The 14,917-nt window shown below is 37.5% G+C and overlaps 1 protein-coding gene across 5 annotated transcripts in view; it reads left to right on the top strand.

The window, feature by feature from the left end:
* Positions 1-14,917, top strand: part of Usp16 (ubiquitin specific peptidase 16) — a 39,367-nt gene that overhangs the window by 18,939 nt on the left and 5,511 nt on the right. For all 5 annotated transcript variants that reach the window (XM_006987936.4, XM_006987937.4, XM_076549144.1 and 2 more), the window contains 7 exons: positions 7,172-7,302; positions 7,558-7,645; positions 8,572-8,650; positions 10,213-10,304; positions 10,860-10,916; positions 12,284-12,457; positions 14,049-14,712. In XM_006987936.4, coding sequence (XP_006987998.1) covers positions 7,172-7,302; positions 7,558-7,645; positions 8,572-8,650; positions 10,213-10,304; positions 10,860-10,916; positions 12,284-12,457; positions 14,049-14,712 — 1,285 coding nt within the window. The remainder of the gene's footprint in view (positions 1-7,171; positions 7,303-7,557; positions 7,646-8,571; positions 8,651-10,212; positions 10,305-10,859; positions 10,917-12,283; positions 12,458-14,048; positions 14,713-14,917) is intronic.

Here is a 14,917-nt window from a genome sequence, read left to right on the forward strand (position 1 = left end):
TCATCTCAAAATTGCTCTGAGCACCTTGTAGTTCAAAGTTGATCTGTAGATGATGTTTGTCAGCTTAATGATATTATTATTGTCCATGTGAAATTGTTGTTGTTGTGGGGCCCCATCTTCTTCCTGGAGACTTCAGTTGATGTTAGGCCTGGCCGTGATTTCCTGCAGAAAACTGATAAGAGACTCGAACACAAAGACATATATATGTAGCTAATTGAAGCCTTTTTTTCTAGAATTAGTTAGTACTCTATATGACCATTCATATCTTAATAAAGTTTAAAATGTATCTCTCTCTATATATATATATTAATCTTGTAAATTTTGATATAAAATTCATACTTTAAGAAAAGTTTAAAGAATCAGAATAGAGTCAAAGAGTTGAGATTAGTAATAGAATAGTCCCTTAATTAATTTGGCTTTTGTCCTGTCCCATAGCAGAAGATGGCTCTTTGATTCTGGCATGAAACAGGGGGTTTGCATTTTCCTTTTAACAACATGCTTGAGTTTAAAGAAGGAGAGAGCCATTCTCCAACTCCAAAGTCAGCTTTAAATTTTAATTGAACTGGGACTATTAGAAGACCAATAGTGTTAAATCGTTAGAGAAAAGCAGAAACAAACATTTAGGAAGACATAAAATTTTTTAGGTAATATATACCCATATGCCGTTTCACTCTGTTTCCTGGGATAGATGATTTGTCCCTTTTCTTCAGTTGTCTCATTTGTCCAGTGTTCTTCAGATTCTTTAACCTTCATTCTCTTAAAAGACAAAAACAAAAACCTTTTCCCAAGACTAATTTTGGGGATGTTCCTTTTTGGCAAGTTATTATCTGATTAAATGAAAAAGCATGTGTTACTGGTACAAGTTAGTTTAAATTGGATGTTCATGCTGGTTGATGAACTATCACCTCCTCTAATAAGAGGTTTCTCTTGTTCAAATCGAACCTTTATCAATTTTGATGGTACCCACAGCTTATCTTCTCATGTAGAAACAAAAGCACAACCCTGTCCCCATCGTAATACATACCCTGGTTTCCATTCTGAGGTCAGCACATCCTTAAAGTATATAGGCTGATTTAATTCTGTAGTTTTTTTTTCTATTATCCAATGTCTCTCTGCAGCTGTTGTTCCTTTCTCATTGGCACTGAGAAAATTCAAAGTTAATAGAGCATTATGCAGTCTATTTCTGGGGGTTTTTGTTACCTCTTTCTGTTTATTTAGCATATCCTTTAGAGTTCTGTTTGATCTTTCTTTTTTTTTAAAAAACGATTTATTTATTATGTATACAGCATGTATGACTGCAGGTCAGAAGAGGGCATCAGGTTTCATTGCAGATGGTTGTGAGCCACCATGTGGTTGCTGGGAATTGAACTCAGGACCTCTGGAAGAGTAGTCGGTGCTGTTAACCTCTGAGCCATCTCTCCAGCCCCTGTTTGATCTTTCTATAACTGCTTGACCTGTAGGAGTATGTGGTATACCTGTAATATCCTTTATATTATAATAAGCAAAAAACGGTTTCATTTTAACAGAGACATATGCTGGAGCATTGTCAGTTTTAATTTGCGCAGGTATACCCATGATGGCCATAACTTCTAGCAAATGAGTGATTACAGAATCAGCTTTTTCAGAACTCAAAGCAGTTGCCCATTGAAATCCTGAATAAGTATCGATGGTATGGTGTACATATTTCAATTTTCCAAATTCTGCAAAGTGAAACACGTCCATCTGCCAGATTTCATTCCTCTGAGTACCCTTTGGGTTACATCCTGCTGGTAATGGCGTTTGATTGTAGAAGGAACAAGTAGGACATTTCTTTACTATTTCTTTGGCTTGTTGCCAGGTTATGGAAAATCCTTTTTTAAACCTTTACTATTGACATGATGTTTTGGGTTTTTTTTATGAAATTCTGAGGCCTCTAGCACATTTCCTATCAATAATTTATCAATCTCATCATTGCCTTGTGCTAGAGGGCCTGGCAGACCAGTATGGGATCGGATGTGAGTTATATATCAAGGATGATGCCTTTTCCTGATTGTATCTTGTAATTGAATAAATAGTGAAGTTAATTCTGAAGCATCAGGGATAAATTCTGCAGTCTCAATATGTAATACTACTCTTTCAGCATAGTGAGAGTCAGTTACTATGTTGAGAGGTTCTGAAAAATCCATTAATACCAACAGAATAGCATACAATTCTGATTTTTGAACTGAATTATAAGGACTTTGTACCACTTTACTTAAATTTTCTGATTTGTAACCTGCCTTTCCTTGTTTGTTGGCATCTGTATAAAATGTATGAACTCCAGATATGGTTTTTTCCCTGTACAATTCGAGGCAAGATCCAATCAGCTCTCTTTATAAGATCAATTCTATCGCTTTTGGGATATTTGCTGTTAATTTCTCCCAAAAAATTACTGCAAGCTCTTTGACAAGGTTCACTTTCTGTCCATAATTTTTCAATGTCCTCCTTAGTTAAAGGTACAACAATTTCTGCTGGGTCTATTCCTGCTAATTGATGAAGTCTCAATTTTCCTTTCCAAATCAAGTCAGAGATTTTTTCCCCGTAACTTTTTAATTTTTTATTTGGTTTATTTGGTAAAAATATCCATTCCAATATAATATCTTCCCTTTGCATTAATATTTCAGTAGGAGAATGCCTAGAAGGTAAAATAACCAAAATGCAATCCAGCTGTGGATCAATACGATCCATGTGCCCTTCATGTACTTTCTTTTCTACCAAGACCAATTCTTTCTCAGTTTCAGGTGATAATTCTCTTGGACTATTTAAGTCCTTGTCACCTTCCAAGGTTTTGAACAAATTATTCAGGTCATCATTTTTTTACCCCAACAATAGTTTGTAGATGAGAAATATCTCCAAATAATCTTTGAAAGTCATTAAGAGTCTGTAGTCTGTCTCTCCTAATTTGCACCTTTTGGGGGTCTAATTTTTTGTAGCTCTATTTTATATCCTAAATAATTAGTAGAATCTCCTCTTTGTATCTTTTCAGGAACAATTTGTAATCCCCAGCAAGGCAAAATTTTCTCCTTCAAACATTCTTTCTAAAGTATCTGCATTTGAGTCAGCTAGTAAAATATCATCCATATAATGATAAATTATAGATTTAGGAAATTTTTTACATATCACTTCCAATGGCTGTTGTACAAAATATTGGCACAGAGTTGGGCTATTCAACATTCCCTGTGGGAGGACCCTCCATTGAAATCTTTTAACCGTTTGAGAATTATTATAAGTAGGCACTGTAAGAGCAAATCTTTCTCTGTCTTTTTCTTGTAAGTATATTGAAAAGAAACAGTCTTTTAAATCAATTACTATGAGAGGCCATCCTTTTGGTAACAGAGTAGGCAAAGGAATCCCAGATTGTATAGAGCCTATTTGCTGAATTACTTTGTTAATTGCTCTAAGGTCTGTTGCCATTCTCCATTTACCAGATTTCTTTTTAATAACAAACACAGGAGAATTCCAAGGGCTGGTTGATTCTTCAATATGCTGAGCATTTAACTGTTCTTCTACCAACTCTTCTAAAGCTTGGAGTTTCTCTGTTGTTAAGGGCCATTGCTGAACCCATGCAGGCTTGTCTGTTAACCATTTTAAAGGTAGAGCTGTTAGTGTCTTTGGAAGATCATCAATTGTTGTGCCCTGTTCTTGTAATATATGATAGCTGGTGACTACTCATTAGAACAGTATCTTCTAATATTTCTCTCAGAAACATGTGCTAGTTTATGATTTGTTTCTGAGATTGGGGGGATGTTAATCTGAGTATTCCATTGTTGCAACAAGTCTGGACCCCACATGTTCATAGCTATGTTAGCCACATATGGTTTTAATTTTCCTCTCTGTCCTTCTGGACCTGTACATTCGAGCCATCTTGTACTCTGTTTCACCTGAGATAATGTCCCAATTCCTAACAGTTAAATGTTTACCTCCTGAAGAGGCCAAGTTGGATGCCAAAATTCTGGAGCAATTATGATAACGTCCGCACCTGTGTCTACCAGACCAGACAACAAAACACCATTTATTTTTATTGTTAATTTTGTTCTTTGTTCATTAATAGAAATTTACCAAAAATTTTTCTTTGTTTTCTCCTGAATTTTCTATTCTCTCTGTTTCATCATCCTGACCAGCATGATTTATTCCAAAAGGCATTTGGTTATTTAATTGCTCTGAGCAGGGGTTTCCTCTACAGCTGCAGGAAAGGTTTGAACTGGATTTGCTATGGGGGCCTGCATGAAGCCCCTCTGGGAGTTTCCCGAAGACTGAGGCAAAGGATTACCCTGTCTGTCCTTGGTTGATCTACATTCCTTGGTCCAATATTTTCCCTTTCCACACCTGCATACTCCAGAAGGAAGGGGCATTCTGTTGCCATTGTTCTTTGAAGAAACATTGTTTCTAGGAATGACCTGTTTACAGTCCCTTTTCAAATGTCCTTGCTTTCCACATCCAAAACATCTAACATTCCTCAAACCTTTTGAAATTGCTTCTACCCACATATCATCATGCTCATGAGCCTCAACATTAATTGTTTCTCTAATCCAATCTTCCATAGGTGCAGATCTTGCCCTTAATGGCCTGATTATTCTTTTGCATGCTGCATTCGCATTCTCAAAGGCCAAAGATTCAATTATTATCTTACTAGCTTCTGAATCCGAGACCATTCTCTTTACTGCTGAAGCCAGTATTTGTAAAAAATCTGTGAAAGATTCTTTTGGGCCTTGCATCACCTTTGTAAATGACTCAGATTTTTTCCTGGTTCCCCAACTCTGTCCCATGCATTCAAGGCTGCCGTTCAACATAAAATTAGGGTTTGAACATCATATAAACATTGTGTTTGTACTGAAGCGTATTGGCCTTCTCCAAGAAGCTGATCCTGGCAAACTTGTATTCCTTTATCCCTCCATTGTTTTTTTGTGTTTTTAGCTTCATCTTTGAACCATGTTAAAAACTGAAGCCTCTGGCTGGGTTCAAGAACAGCTTGTGCCCGCTCCCGCCAGTCCTGTGGTACAATTCTATTATATGTAGACCAAGAGTTTAACATTTGCTTTACATATGGGGAATGCATGCCATAAGATACTATTGCCTCCTTAAACCTTTTTAAATCCAACATTTCAATTGGAGCCCAAATATTTTGTGTAGTCATTTGATCAGGTACCTGCTGTACAGTTACAGGATAAATTAAGGGTAATTGTGTGAAAACAGGCTTTCTTTCTGTAACCTTATGATCCAAACTTGAAACAACTTCACTGTTAATTTCTTCTGTCTGAATTTTTACAGGTTTAACAAGTTTTTCTAAAGCTGTCATCCTGGCACTTAAATTGACTATATTTTTAAATAGTAAAATGAGGATAAACATAGTAATAAACTGCATAATTCAATCAATATTAATCTTCTCATATAGTTGTTCCATTGTCAGACTGCCTAAAATTTCAAACAAAACCCATTCTTCCAATGTACACATAAAACCCATTTTTTTTAAATGTCGAAAAAATTTCTCTTTTAAATAGTTTCCTTTAAAATATCTGATATGTTATGACTTACCAAATCTGTGTAGAACAGTAGAAATCCGAGGGAATTTCAAAACAGCCACCTAGTGTCTGAGGTGTGAATCGAGAGAGAGAGAGAGAGAGAGAGAGAGAGAGAGAGAGAGAGAGAGAACACGAACACACAAGAAAGCGTAGCCGGCTAAAGCTTAACTCCAGCCACATGTTCCCTCTTGAGCCAAGTCAAGGCTTGGCTCTGGCTTCCTTAAGCTCCGACCACGTGCGTTGGCTTTACAGGCAGGGGCCCTGTTCGGCAGGGCAGGCCTGAGTTGTTTGTAGTACCGGCTTTTAGCAAGCAGGCTTTAAGCAAGCAGCTCACAGTTAGTCAAGCCTGAGGCCAAGCAGACCTGGGCCGGCCGCCCAGGCTAGGTAGCCAACTGCCCTTGCGGGAAACTGCACCTGCCTCCAAGCCAAGTGGTTTTTAATGGATTCTTGTCATGTTGGGCGCCAGATGTAGATGTAACCAACTATCTTATTAAATAAGAAACACAGAACCAATGTAAAGAGAAAGCCAAGAGGTCAGAGCTCAGAGCTAAAACCTTACCCTTACTCCTGCGGTGGTCCTACCTCTCCAAAGGAGACCTACTTCCTGTGTGTCTGTCTTTAATATAGTCCATTGTTCTGCCTTCTCATTGGTTGTAAACCCAAACACATGACTGCCTCATCACTGCCTGTAAGTACAGCTCTCCAGGTCTTAAAGGCGTATGTCTCCAATGCTGGCTGTATCCCTGAACACACAGAGATCTACCTAGCTCTTTCTACCAAGTGCTGGGATTAAAGGCATGCGCCGCCGCCGCCGCCGCCGCCGCCGCCGCCGCCGCCGCCGCCACCACGCTCTTGCTATGGCTCTAATAGCTCTGACCCCTGGGCAACTTTATTTATTAACATACAATGAAAATCACATTTCAGTACAAATAAAATACCTCCATCTTGGGAATGTTGACAATTGTGAAGCCCAGCCAGCACTGTTTTTTTTGACATTTTCACTGTGACTTCAGTGCTGTGCAGTCAAATAAATTTTACCTTCTCCAGTATTGTTAGATATATTTTGCCTCTGCTTTCTTAATTCTTAGGTAATAAATTCCTAGCCATTTAAAACTAAGATAGAGCTCAATTTTCCTTTAAAGAATGTTTATTATCATTTGTATGAGGTGTGTGTGTATGTGAGTGAGTGAGTTATGCTGTGGTATGCATGTGGAGGAGGTCAGAGGACAACTTCATGGAGTGGATTCTTTTTTTTTTTTTTAACTTTATTTATTTATGTATTTTTTAGGTATGAGAGAGTTTCAGATCCCATTATAGATGGTTCTGAGCTACCACGTGGTTGCTGGGAATTGAACTCAGGGCCTTTGGAAGATCAGCCAGTACTCTTAACCTCTAAGCTCTCTCTCCAGCCTTCCACCTTCACACAGGTTCTGTGGATTGAGCTCAGGATATCAGGCATGCCCAGCAAGTACTTCCACCACTGAGCCTTTCCCTGGCCCAGAGCTGAATTTTTTGAACAGAAAGTTTTTGATCTCTTGGTGTTTTTCAGATACTTACATTGGGCAGCTTGTTACATTTTGGGGAAGTAACTGATTCTAACGTTTGAGTAAAATAATTTTTATGCCTATTTTCAGGAACCTTTAGAAGTGAACCTTGAGCCTCCGGGTCCTCTTACTTTAGCCATGAGCCAGTTTCTTAATGAGATGCAAGAGAACAAAAAGCGAGTTGTGACGCCTAAGGAGCTCTTTTCTCAGGTCTGTAAAAAGTGAGTATCCACTTGATTGTGCTTTCAGTGCATCAGAAATATGCTGAGAAAAAAGTTAGACTGAGCATCAGAACCATCTGAACAAACACTGACTCCATTCCAGTTTAAAGCAGATCTAATTAAATCTGCCTCAGGTGTTCTTATAGCAGACACACGTTTTGAGAAAACTCTGACAATGTGACTTTGGATGTAATTCTAAGACTTTAATGTTAACTTTGTAAAGTAGCAGACTCATCATTGCTTTTTTTTCTGCAGAGCAACACGTTTTAAAGGGTACCAGCAACAAGACAGCCAGGAGCTACTTCGCTACTTACTGGATGGGATGAGAGCGGAAGAACACCAAGTTAGCATACTCTGAGAATCCTGTATTGTAATCTCATGGGCTCGCCTGCCTTTTCCTGCCAGTCACAGAGGCCACTGTGCTTTAAAACACTTACTTATCCCAGGTTTTCAGCCAATATGCTTCTTCATTAGAATAAGTGTTTATTTACTTCGTGCTGCAGCCAGACTGACGTTAGGGCTCTGTTACACTAGACTCCACCAGAGAGATGCACAACACTGGAAAGCATTTCTCCCAAAACAGTCCTTGTTGCAGCACATTCTTTCCCTGGTTTGGTTTAATACAAGTGCTGGATCTGGGAAACAGGTCACTTTACCAAGAGTCTGGGGATGGTTTTTATAGTTACAAACTTTTGTTAATTACCAGGCTATATGATGCTTTTGAAAGTATGAGTTTAATTAATTGCACTAGTAACAGGAGTAATAATTCCTTTAATTCTGCACTTACCCCAGGCACATCTCTGTTTCATATGAATCATCTTACCTAGTTCTTGCAACCATCCTATGAGGTAGATTATTTTCTTACCCCATGGGCTGGTGTATAGAGATGTTCCATGCATAGTTCAAGTCACTCAGTAATGACACAGCAGGACAGTAAGTGTTAGAGCTGGTTCTTGTAGCTGTGGTGTGGCCTTGCTAGCACTAAGTAAGCATCTCAGTGTCTTCCTGAGGTGGCAGCATGCTCTGAAAAGCAGTGTTGAATAGGTTGAAGATCTCGAAATGCTAAGAGCATACCTGTATTCAGAAGTTTGTTTTGTAGGCTTAATAGGCATAACTTTTCTTAGCTCCTTGAATTAATTTTGAAAATGTGATTATCTCAGTAAATTTGGGGAGCTACATCTCTATCCTTTCTTGAATTTATTACATATTTTCTAAGGAAAATAACTTTAAAATTTAATAGTATATATATATTCATTTTATTACTTTTAGAGAGTGAGTAAAGGAATTCTTAAAGCATTTGGTAATTCTACTGAAAAATTGGATGAAGAAGTAAAAAATAAAGTTAAAGGTAATGTCTGACTTTTTGAACTAAAACACTATAGTTGAATTCTTCTGTACCTTAGGACAAGACTACTGGTGCATATATTTGAAACCCAGAATTATTTTAAACACAGTTTATCCATGTTACCATGAGTTTTGAATTAATTGGTCCCCCAGTGGTCAATATTTTGGAGAAATTTAACTTGTGAAATGTTCTTTTTATGCATTAATATATTGAAATCTATAAAGAGAATTAAGATAACATCACCACTTTATTTTTCAGAAATTGAATTATAATTAGCAAACAGTAAATGAATGATACTAGTTTGACTTATCAATAGCTGATTATTAGTCATAAGGCTGGCTTAGCTCTTGTGTATCATTTAAGGATTTAAGGACAGCATCTTACTCTAGCTCAGACTGGTCTAGAACTCACAGATCTTTCTGCCTCAGCCTCTTGAGTGCTGGAATTATGGGTGTGAGCCATCACACTTGGCTTTGTTCATAGGAATTCTCCTGCATACTCTCCTGCTGAGACACACTACCTACCTATATGTAACTACCTACCTATATGTAGCTACCGCGAATTTGACACATGACTGAAACACAAGAACTACATTTTGATTTTTATTTAATTTTTGTTAAATGTAAGTGGCCATGGTGACTAAGGGATACAGTATTGTAAAGCTCAGGCTCCAGTCAGCTCATAACACTCTGCTTCCTTGGCATCCAGTAGAGCCTGACCAGTAACAAAACAATGCCTACTGAACCAGCCGTTGTAAAAGTGGTTTTCTGCGTATGGGCACATACCATTTGAGTTATGCTTATACATTTCATGAATTTTGAAAATCAAATGATTAGATATCAAAAATACTACTACGACTGTAGAAAATCAAAGGGAACATTGTGCCTGGTAGTTCTCTGGTTTTTTGTTTTATTTTATTTTTAATTACAAAAAAGTCAGTTTTAGAGCTCACAAACCAACTTATGCATTTTTTCTTTCTTTTTTTAAGCTGCAATCTCTTTATCAGTACTGTTGTATTCAAGTGTTCATGCTGGAACAAGGCAGCAGTAGGATCAGCTAGCAGAGTCTGGTCTTGTCACTTTTTAAAAAATATTTGTATTTTATGTTTATGGGTACTTTGTCAGCATGTATATACATCTGCACACCGGAAGAGGGAGGGCATCAGGCTGCTGTGAATTGCCGTATGGGTACTGGGAATTGAACTCAGGACCTCTGGAAGAGCAGTGAGTGCTCATAACCACTGAGCCATCTCCTCAGCCCCCTGATCTTGTCATTTTACTGACATGGTACTATAAAGAAAGTCTCACTGACTTCCAGTTTGTTCCTTACTAATAAATAGACTTTAAATAGAACAATATATATCATTTATAACAAGGTGATTGTGTGGTTTGCTCAGTGGTAGACTATAAACTGCTAATTTCCACAGCTTACTAATACAACACATGATTAAGAGTAGTGGAAAAAATGTTTAGTGACGGGACATTAAAAATGAAAATTTAGATAAGTAATTTAAACTTCTCTCAATTAATTTTAAGAAATAATTGTAATTTTTTTTGTTGTTATAGATTATGAAAAGAAAAAGACAATCCCAAGTTTTGTGGACCGCATCTTTGGTGGCGAACTAACTAGTACAATCATGTGTGATGAGTGCAGGACTGTAAGTAGATGTTATGTGTGATGGACTTAGGCATTAATACTCACTGAGGACAGTCAATCTCAATTCTTTTCTAAAACAGAAGTACATAATTAAATATGGTATAGTTGGTTTGTTTTGAGATGAGGTCTTGGTGTGTATCCCAGACTGGCTAGGCACACACCACAGGATGCATCCTGCCTCAGCCTTCTGAGTACTGGGATGATAGGTGTGTACCTCCATGCCCAGCCCTTACAGAATAGTCTTTATTGCTGTGTACAGTTCTTCACTGGAAACATAGCACCCCTAAAACCTTTGATATAAATTACAGTGACTTTAATTTCTTTTCCCAACTCAAGGTCCTCAACATTCTGTAATTTTTTTTGTTTTATTTCAAAATTTCTTAATCCTTTGGTTATTAAATCCCACCTTCTACCATTAATCACTGGTGGTGGGAGAGGAATCCTAATAGGTAATATTTAATGTGTCTTTCTCTCCAGGATAGGGATAATCTAACAGTAAGATTAACATGATTTTTTTTTTTTCCTTTTTCTTACATTACCTCTTTGGTTTGTTTAGGTCTCCTTGGTGCATGAATCTTTCCTTGATTTGTCTCTCCCAGTTTTAGATGATCAGGTAAGGATATTTTATTTTATCAAACAAAATTTATTTACTTATGTGTTTATTATTTCGCCTTCGTTAGATTTTATGAGGAACACTCTCATACTTTTTAAGGATGTATGTTTTACCAGTCAGCCTATGAAGAACTTTTCCAGGGTCTATTAGAGATGGAATTTTAGGATTAGAAAAAAAAAAAATGGACTATATTCTGTATTAAAAAGCTGTGTCTAGAATTCTATGTAGTTATTATCTTGATTCTGTTATACATAGGGAAGTATTTTTTTCTCTGTTTTCACTATTTAAAGCCAACCACAAGTACCTTCTAGTCTTGTGTGGAAATTGTTATCTTAGTTTTATATCATATTAATTTGGTTCCTTTTAAGTGGTTATATGATATAAAAGAACATTGCCGGGCATGGTTTTCCATGCCTTTAATCTCAGGTCTGGGGGTGCAAAAACAAGCATATCTCTGAATTCAAGGCTGGCCTTTTCTATATAGGAGCTCTAAGCTAGCAAGAATGACACATTGAGAACCCTATCTCTAAGTAAATAAGTGAATGTGGAATAAATCATTATTCAAGTCCATATGACTTAGGAACCCTTTGCCTTATTGCTTAGAGTAATTAAAAGTCTTACCAAAATAACTTTATTTACTTTCTCTAAAATTATCAATTACAAGCAGAAAAAGAAAAAAACAAACAGGAATTCTGTGGTGTGATACAGAAACCACTTAAACAAAGTACATTTACAAAAGGACATCTATACAACATGCTATGGCATGCATCCAATATAATTCATTATATTCATTTCTACTAATAAACTTACACGTGATACTGCTTGTTTGAGATAATTGTGTGTGTGTGTGTGTGGTGGTGGTGGTGGTGAGGGGGTTATGTGCACCTGACTTCAGGTACCTTTGAAACCCTGGAGCTGGAGCAATGAGTGATTGTGATTCACCTGACATGAGCACTGTTCTTAACTGCTGAGTCATCTCTTTAGCCCCTGATATTGCCTGTTTGCTGTTGTGTTTCATATTTTCTCAGCATGTGATGATTGTTATCTTTATAACTTTTCATATATTGTGGAAATAAAAAATGATAATGGGGGCTAGAGTGATGGCCCAGCAGTTTAAGAGCACTGGCAGCTCTTCCAGAGGACCCAGGTTCAATTCCCAGCACCCACTGGGCAGTTCACAACTGTCTGTAACTCCAGTTCCCGGGGATCTGGTATCCTTATACAGGCTTACATGCAGGCAAAACCCCAATGTACATGAAAAATAAAGAAATCTTTAAAAAGATGGTAAGGGGGTAAAACGTTAAGCTACATGAATTTTCCTTCACCAAATAGTAATGGTAATATTTTGTTTTTCTACATATTTTCAGAGCGGTAAGAAAAATATAAATGATAAAAATGTGAAAAAGATAATGGAGGAAGAAGATAAAGACAGTGAGGAAGAAAAAGATGACAGTTATATGAAAACAAGAAGTGATATTCCTTCAGGAACAAGCAAGCACATACAGAAAAAAGCAAAGAAGCAAGCCAAAAAGCAAGCCAAAGTGGGTAACTACAAGGAAAATTATGCTTTTTTAACATTTTTGTGTATTTACTGACTTGTTTTTAATTAAAATTAGTTAGCATGCAGAATGGTGGCTGCTAGCACTATGTTTTTTGTTTTGTTGAAATTTTACTTATATTATGTGAATAGGTGTTTTGTTTACATGTCTGTGCACCACATGTATACCTGGTACCCGTACAGGCTAGAAGAGGGCATCAAATTCCCTGGGAAGGTTGTGAGCTGCCCTGAGGATGCTAGGAATCGAACCTAGCTTTTCAGAAGAGCAGCCAGCTGCTGTTAACCACTAAGCCATTTCCCTAGTCCCAGTCTTACTTTGTTCTTACTTGCCCCTTTCTTCCCTACCTGTCCCCCTATGCAGACAGAAAGGCAAATTCAGTAGGGAAAAAGTTTTCTTTTTTTTTTTAAATTTATTTATTATATATACAGAAGAGGGTGCCAGATTTCATTACAGATGGTTATGAGCCACCATGTGGGTGTTGGGAATTGAACTCAGGACCTCTGGAAGAGCAGTCGGTGCTCTTAACCTCTGAGCCATCTCTCCAGCCCCCGGGAAAAAATTTTCTTAACTGGCCTTGTGCATGTGGCTTTTTTGCTTCTTTGGTAATTTTAGCCATTTTTTTTCCTTCGAGAATTTTCATCTATCCTGTATGCGAAACAAGTTGTCACTTTGTTGTCTTTTTAATGAGACCTGGATTAGTAATTACAACTCATAGATATATCTTCCTGCAGAGTTGTCTTAGTTTCATTTCTGTTGCTGTGATAATATGCCACAAACAAGGCAACTTAAAAGAAAGTGTTGAATTTGGCTTACAGTTTCAGAGGGTTAGAGTCCAGATGACAGAGAAAGGAATTGTTCAGCTCACATCTTTCGTTTTGATTTTTGTTTTTTGAGACTGTGTTTCTCTGTGCAGCTCTGGCTGTCATGGAACTCACTCTTTAGACGGGGCTGACCTTGAACTCACAGATCTGCTTACCTCTGCCTCCTGAGTGCTGGGATTAAAGGTGTTCACCACTGTGGCGTAGCCCAGAGCTCACATCTTGATCTTACAACCATGAAGCAGAGAAAAAGCACTGGGAATGGTGTTGGCTTTTGAACTCAATTCCTGCCCTCAGTAACACTCCTCCTCCAACAAGGGCACACCTCCTGATCCTTCCTTTCCAAACAGTTCCTCCAACAGGGGATCAAATATTGAAACATGGACCTGTGAAGGCCATCTTCATTCAGACCACCACCAGAATGTAGTCACAACCACCACTCTGTCTAATACTTGGCTGCTCAGTTCTAAGTCAGAGAGCATTGTCTGGCTCACTCATCTCTTGTTATTTCCATGGTAGTCCAATATTTGGTGAATAGTGATTACTCTTGATTTCATTTAAAGAACTTTTTGTTATAGTTTATTTGAACTCTGACAGTAAAGGAATTTTTAAAATCAGAATTTGAGAGTGAACACTCTCTGTGAAAGATTTGTTTGAAAATCAACAAAACCTGATGTGGTATGTACACTTTCCTTCCTTCCCTCTCTCCTCTCTCTTTAATATATATAAATATAATATATATACTTTTTACTCAGAACCAACGAAGGCAACAGAAAATTCAAGAGAAGGTTCTTCACTTAAATGATATCTGTACCACTGACCGTACTGAAGACAATGAACATGAAGCTGAAATGTCACTTCCAGGAGAAGTGGAAGTAAATATTGAATCCAACCATGTTTCTCAAGAGGAGGTTATACATACAGAATTTTATGTTAATGAGAAAGATTTGAATGGCCAAGAGAAAATGATAGAAAGTACAACTGACAGTCAATGTCTAGAGGCACTCAGTGTGAGAAGTGTCAACGGTGAGAGTGATCTGGAGATTGTGACATCTGCTACTGAATGTACTAGGGATTTAAATGATGCCTTCCTGGAGGAAGGGACCAACGGAGAAATTGACATTACCAATGGTTTAAAAAACCTTAATTTGAATGCTGCTATTTATCCAGATGAAATCAATATAGAGATTCTGAATGACAATCATTCTCCTGCGGCAAAGGTGTATGAGGTCATGAATGAGGATCCAGAAACTGCTTTCTGTACCCTTGCGAACCGGGAAGCTTTCAGTACTGATGAGTGTTCAATCCAACATTGTTTGTATCAGTTCACCCGTAATGAGAAACTTCAAGATGCAAATAAACTGCTTTGTGAAGTGTGCACAAGACGGCAGGGTAATGGACCAAAGGCAAATATAAAAGGTATTTAGATTTTTTTCTCTTGCTGTAAAAAATTGATATTAAAGTGCATATTTTGTAGGTAGGTAGAGTACTTGTGAATTATAGTCACAATGGAATTTGGAGAGTTACTAGTGTCCTCTTGCGTGTAAACATTTTAACAGAAGGAAAAACATTATTGGCATGGTTAGTACACTGGTACCTAGCAGCAGTAAAGTGTAACAGCTTG

Source organism: Peromyscus maniculatus, chromosome 12 (genome assembly GCF_049852395.1).
Source record: "Peromyscus maniculatus bairdii isolate BWxNUB_F1_BW_parent chromosome 12, HU_Pman_BW_mat_3.1, whole genome shotgun sequence".
NCBI classification, from domain to species: domain Eukaryota; kingdom Metazoa; phylum Chordata; class Mammalia; order Rodentia; family Cricetidae; genus Peromyscus; species Peromyscus maniculatus.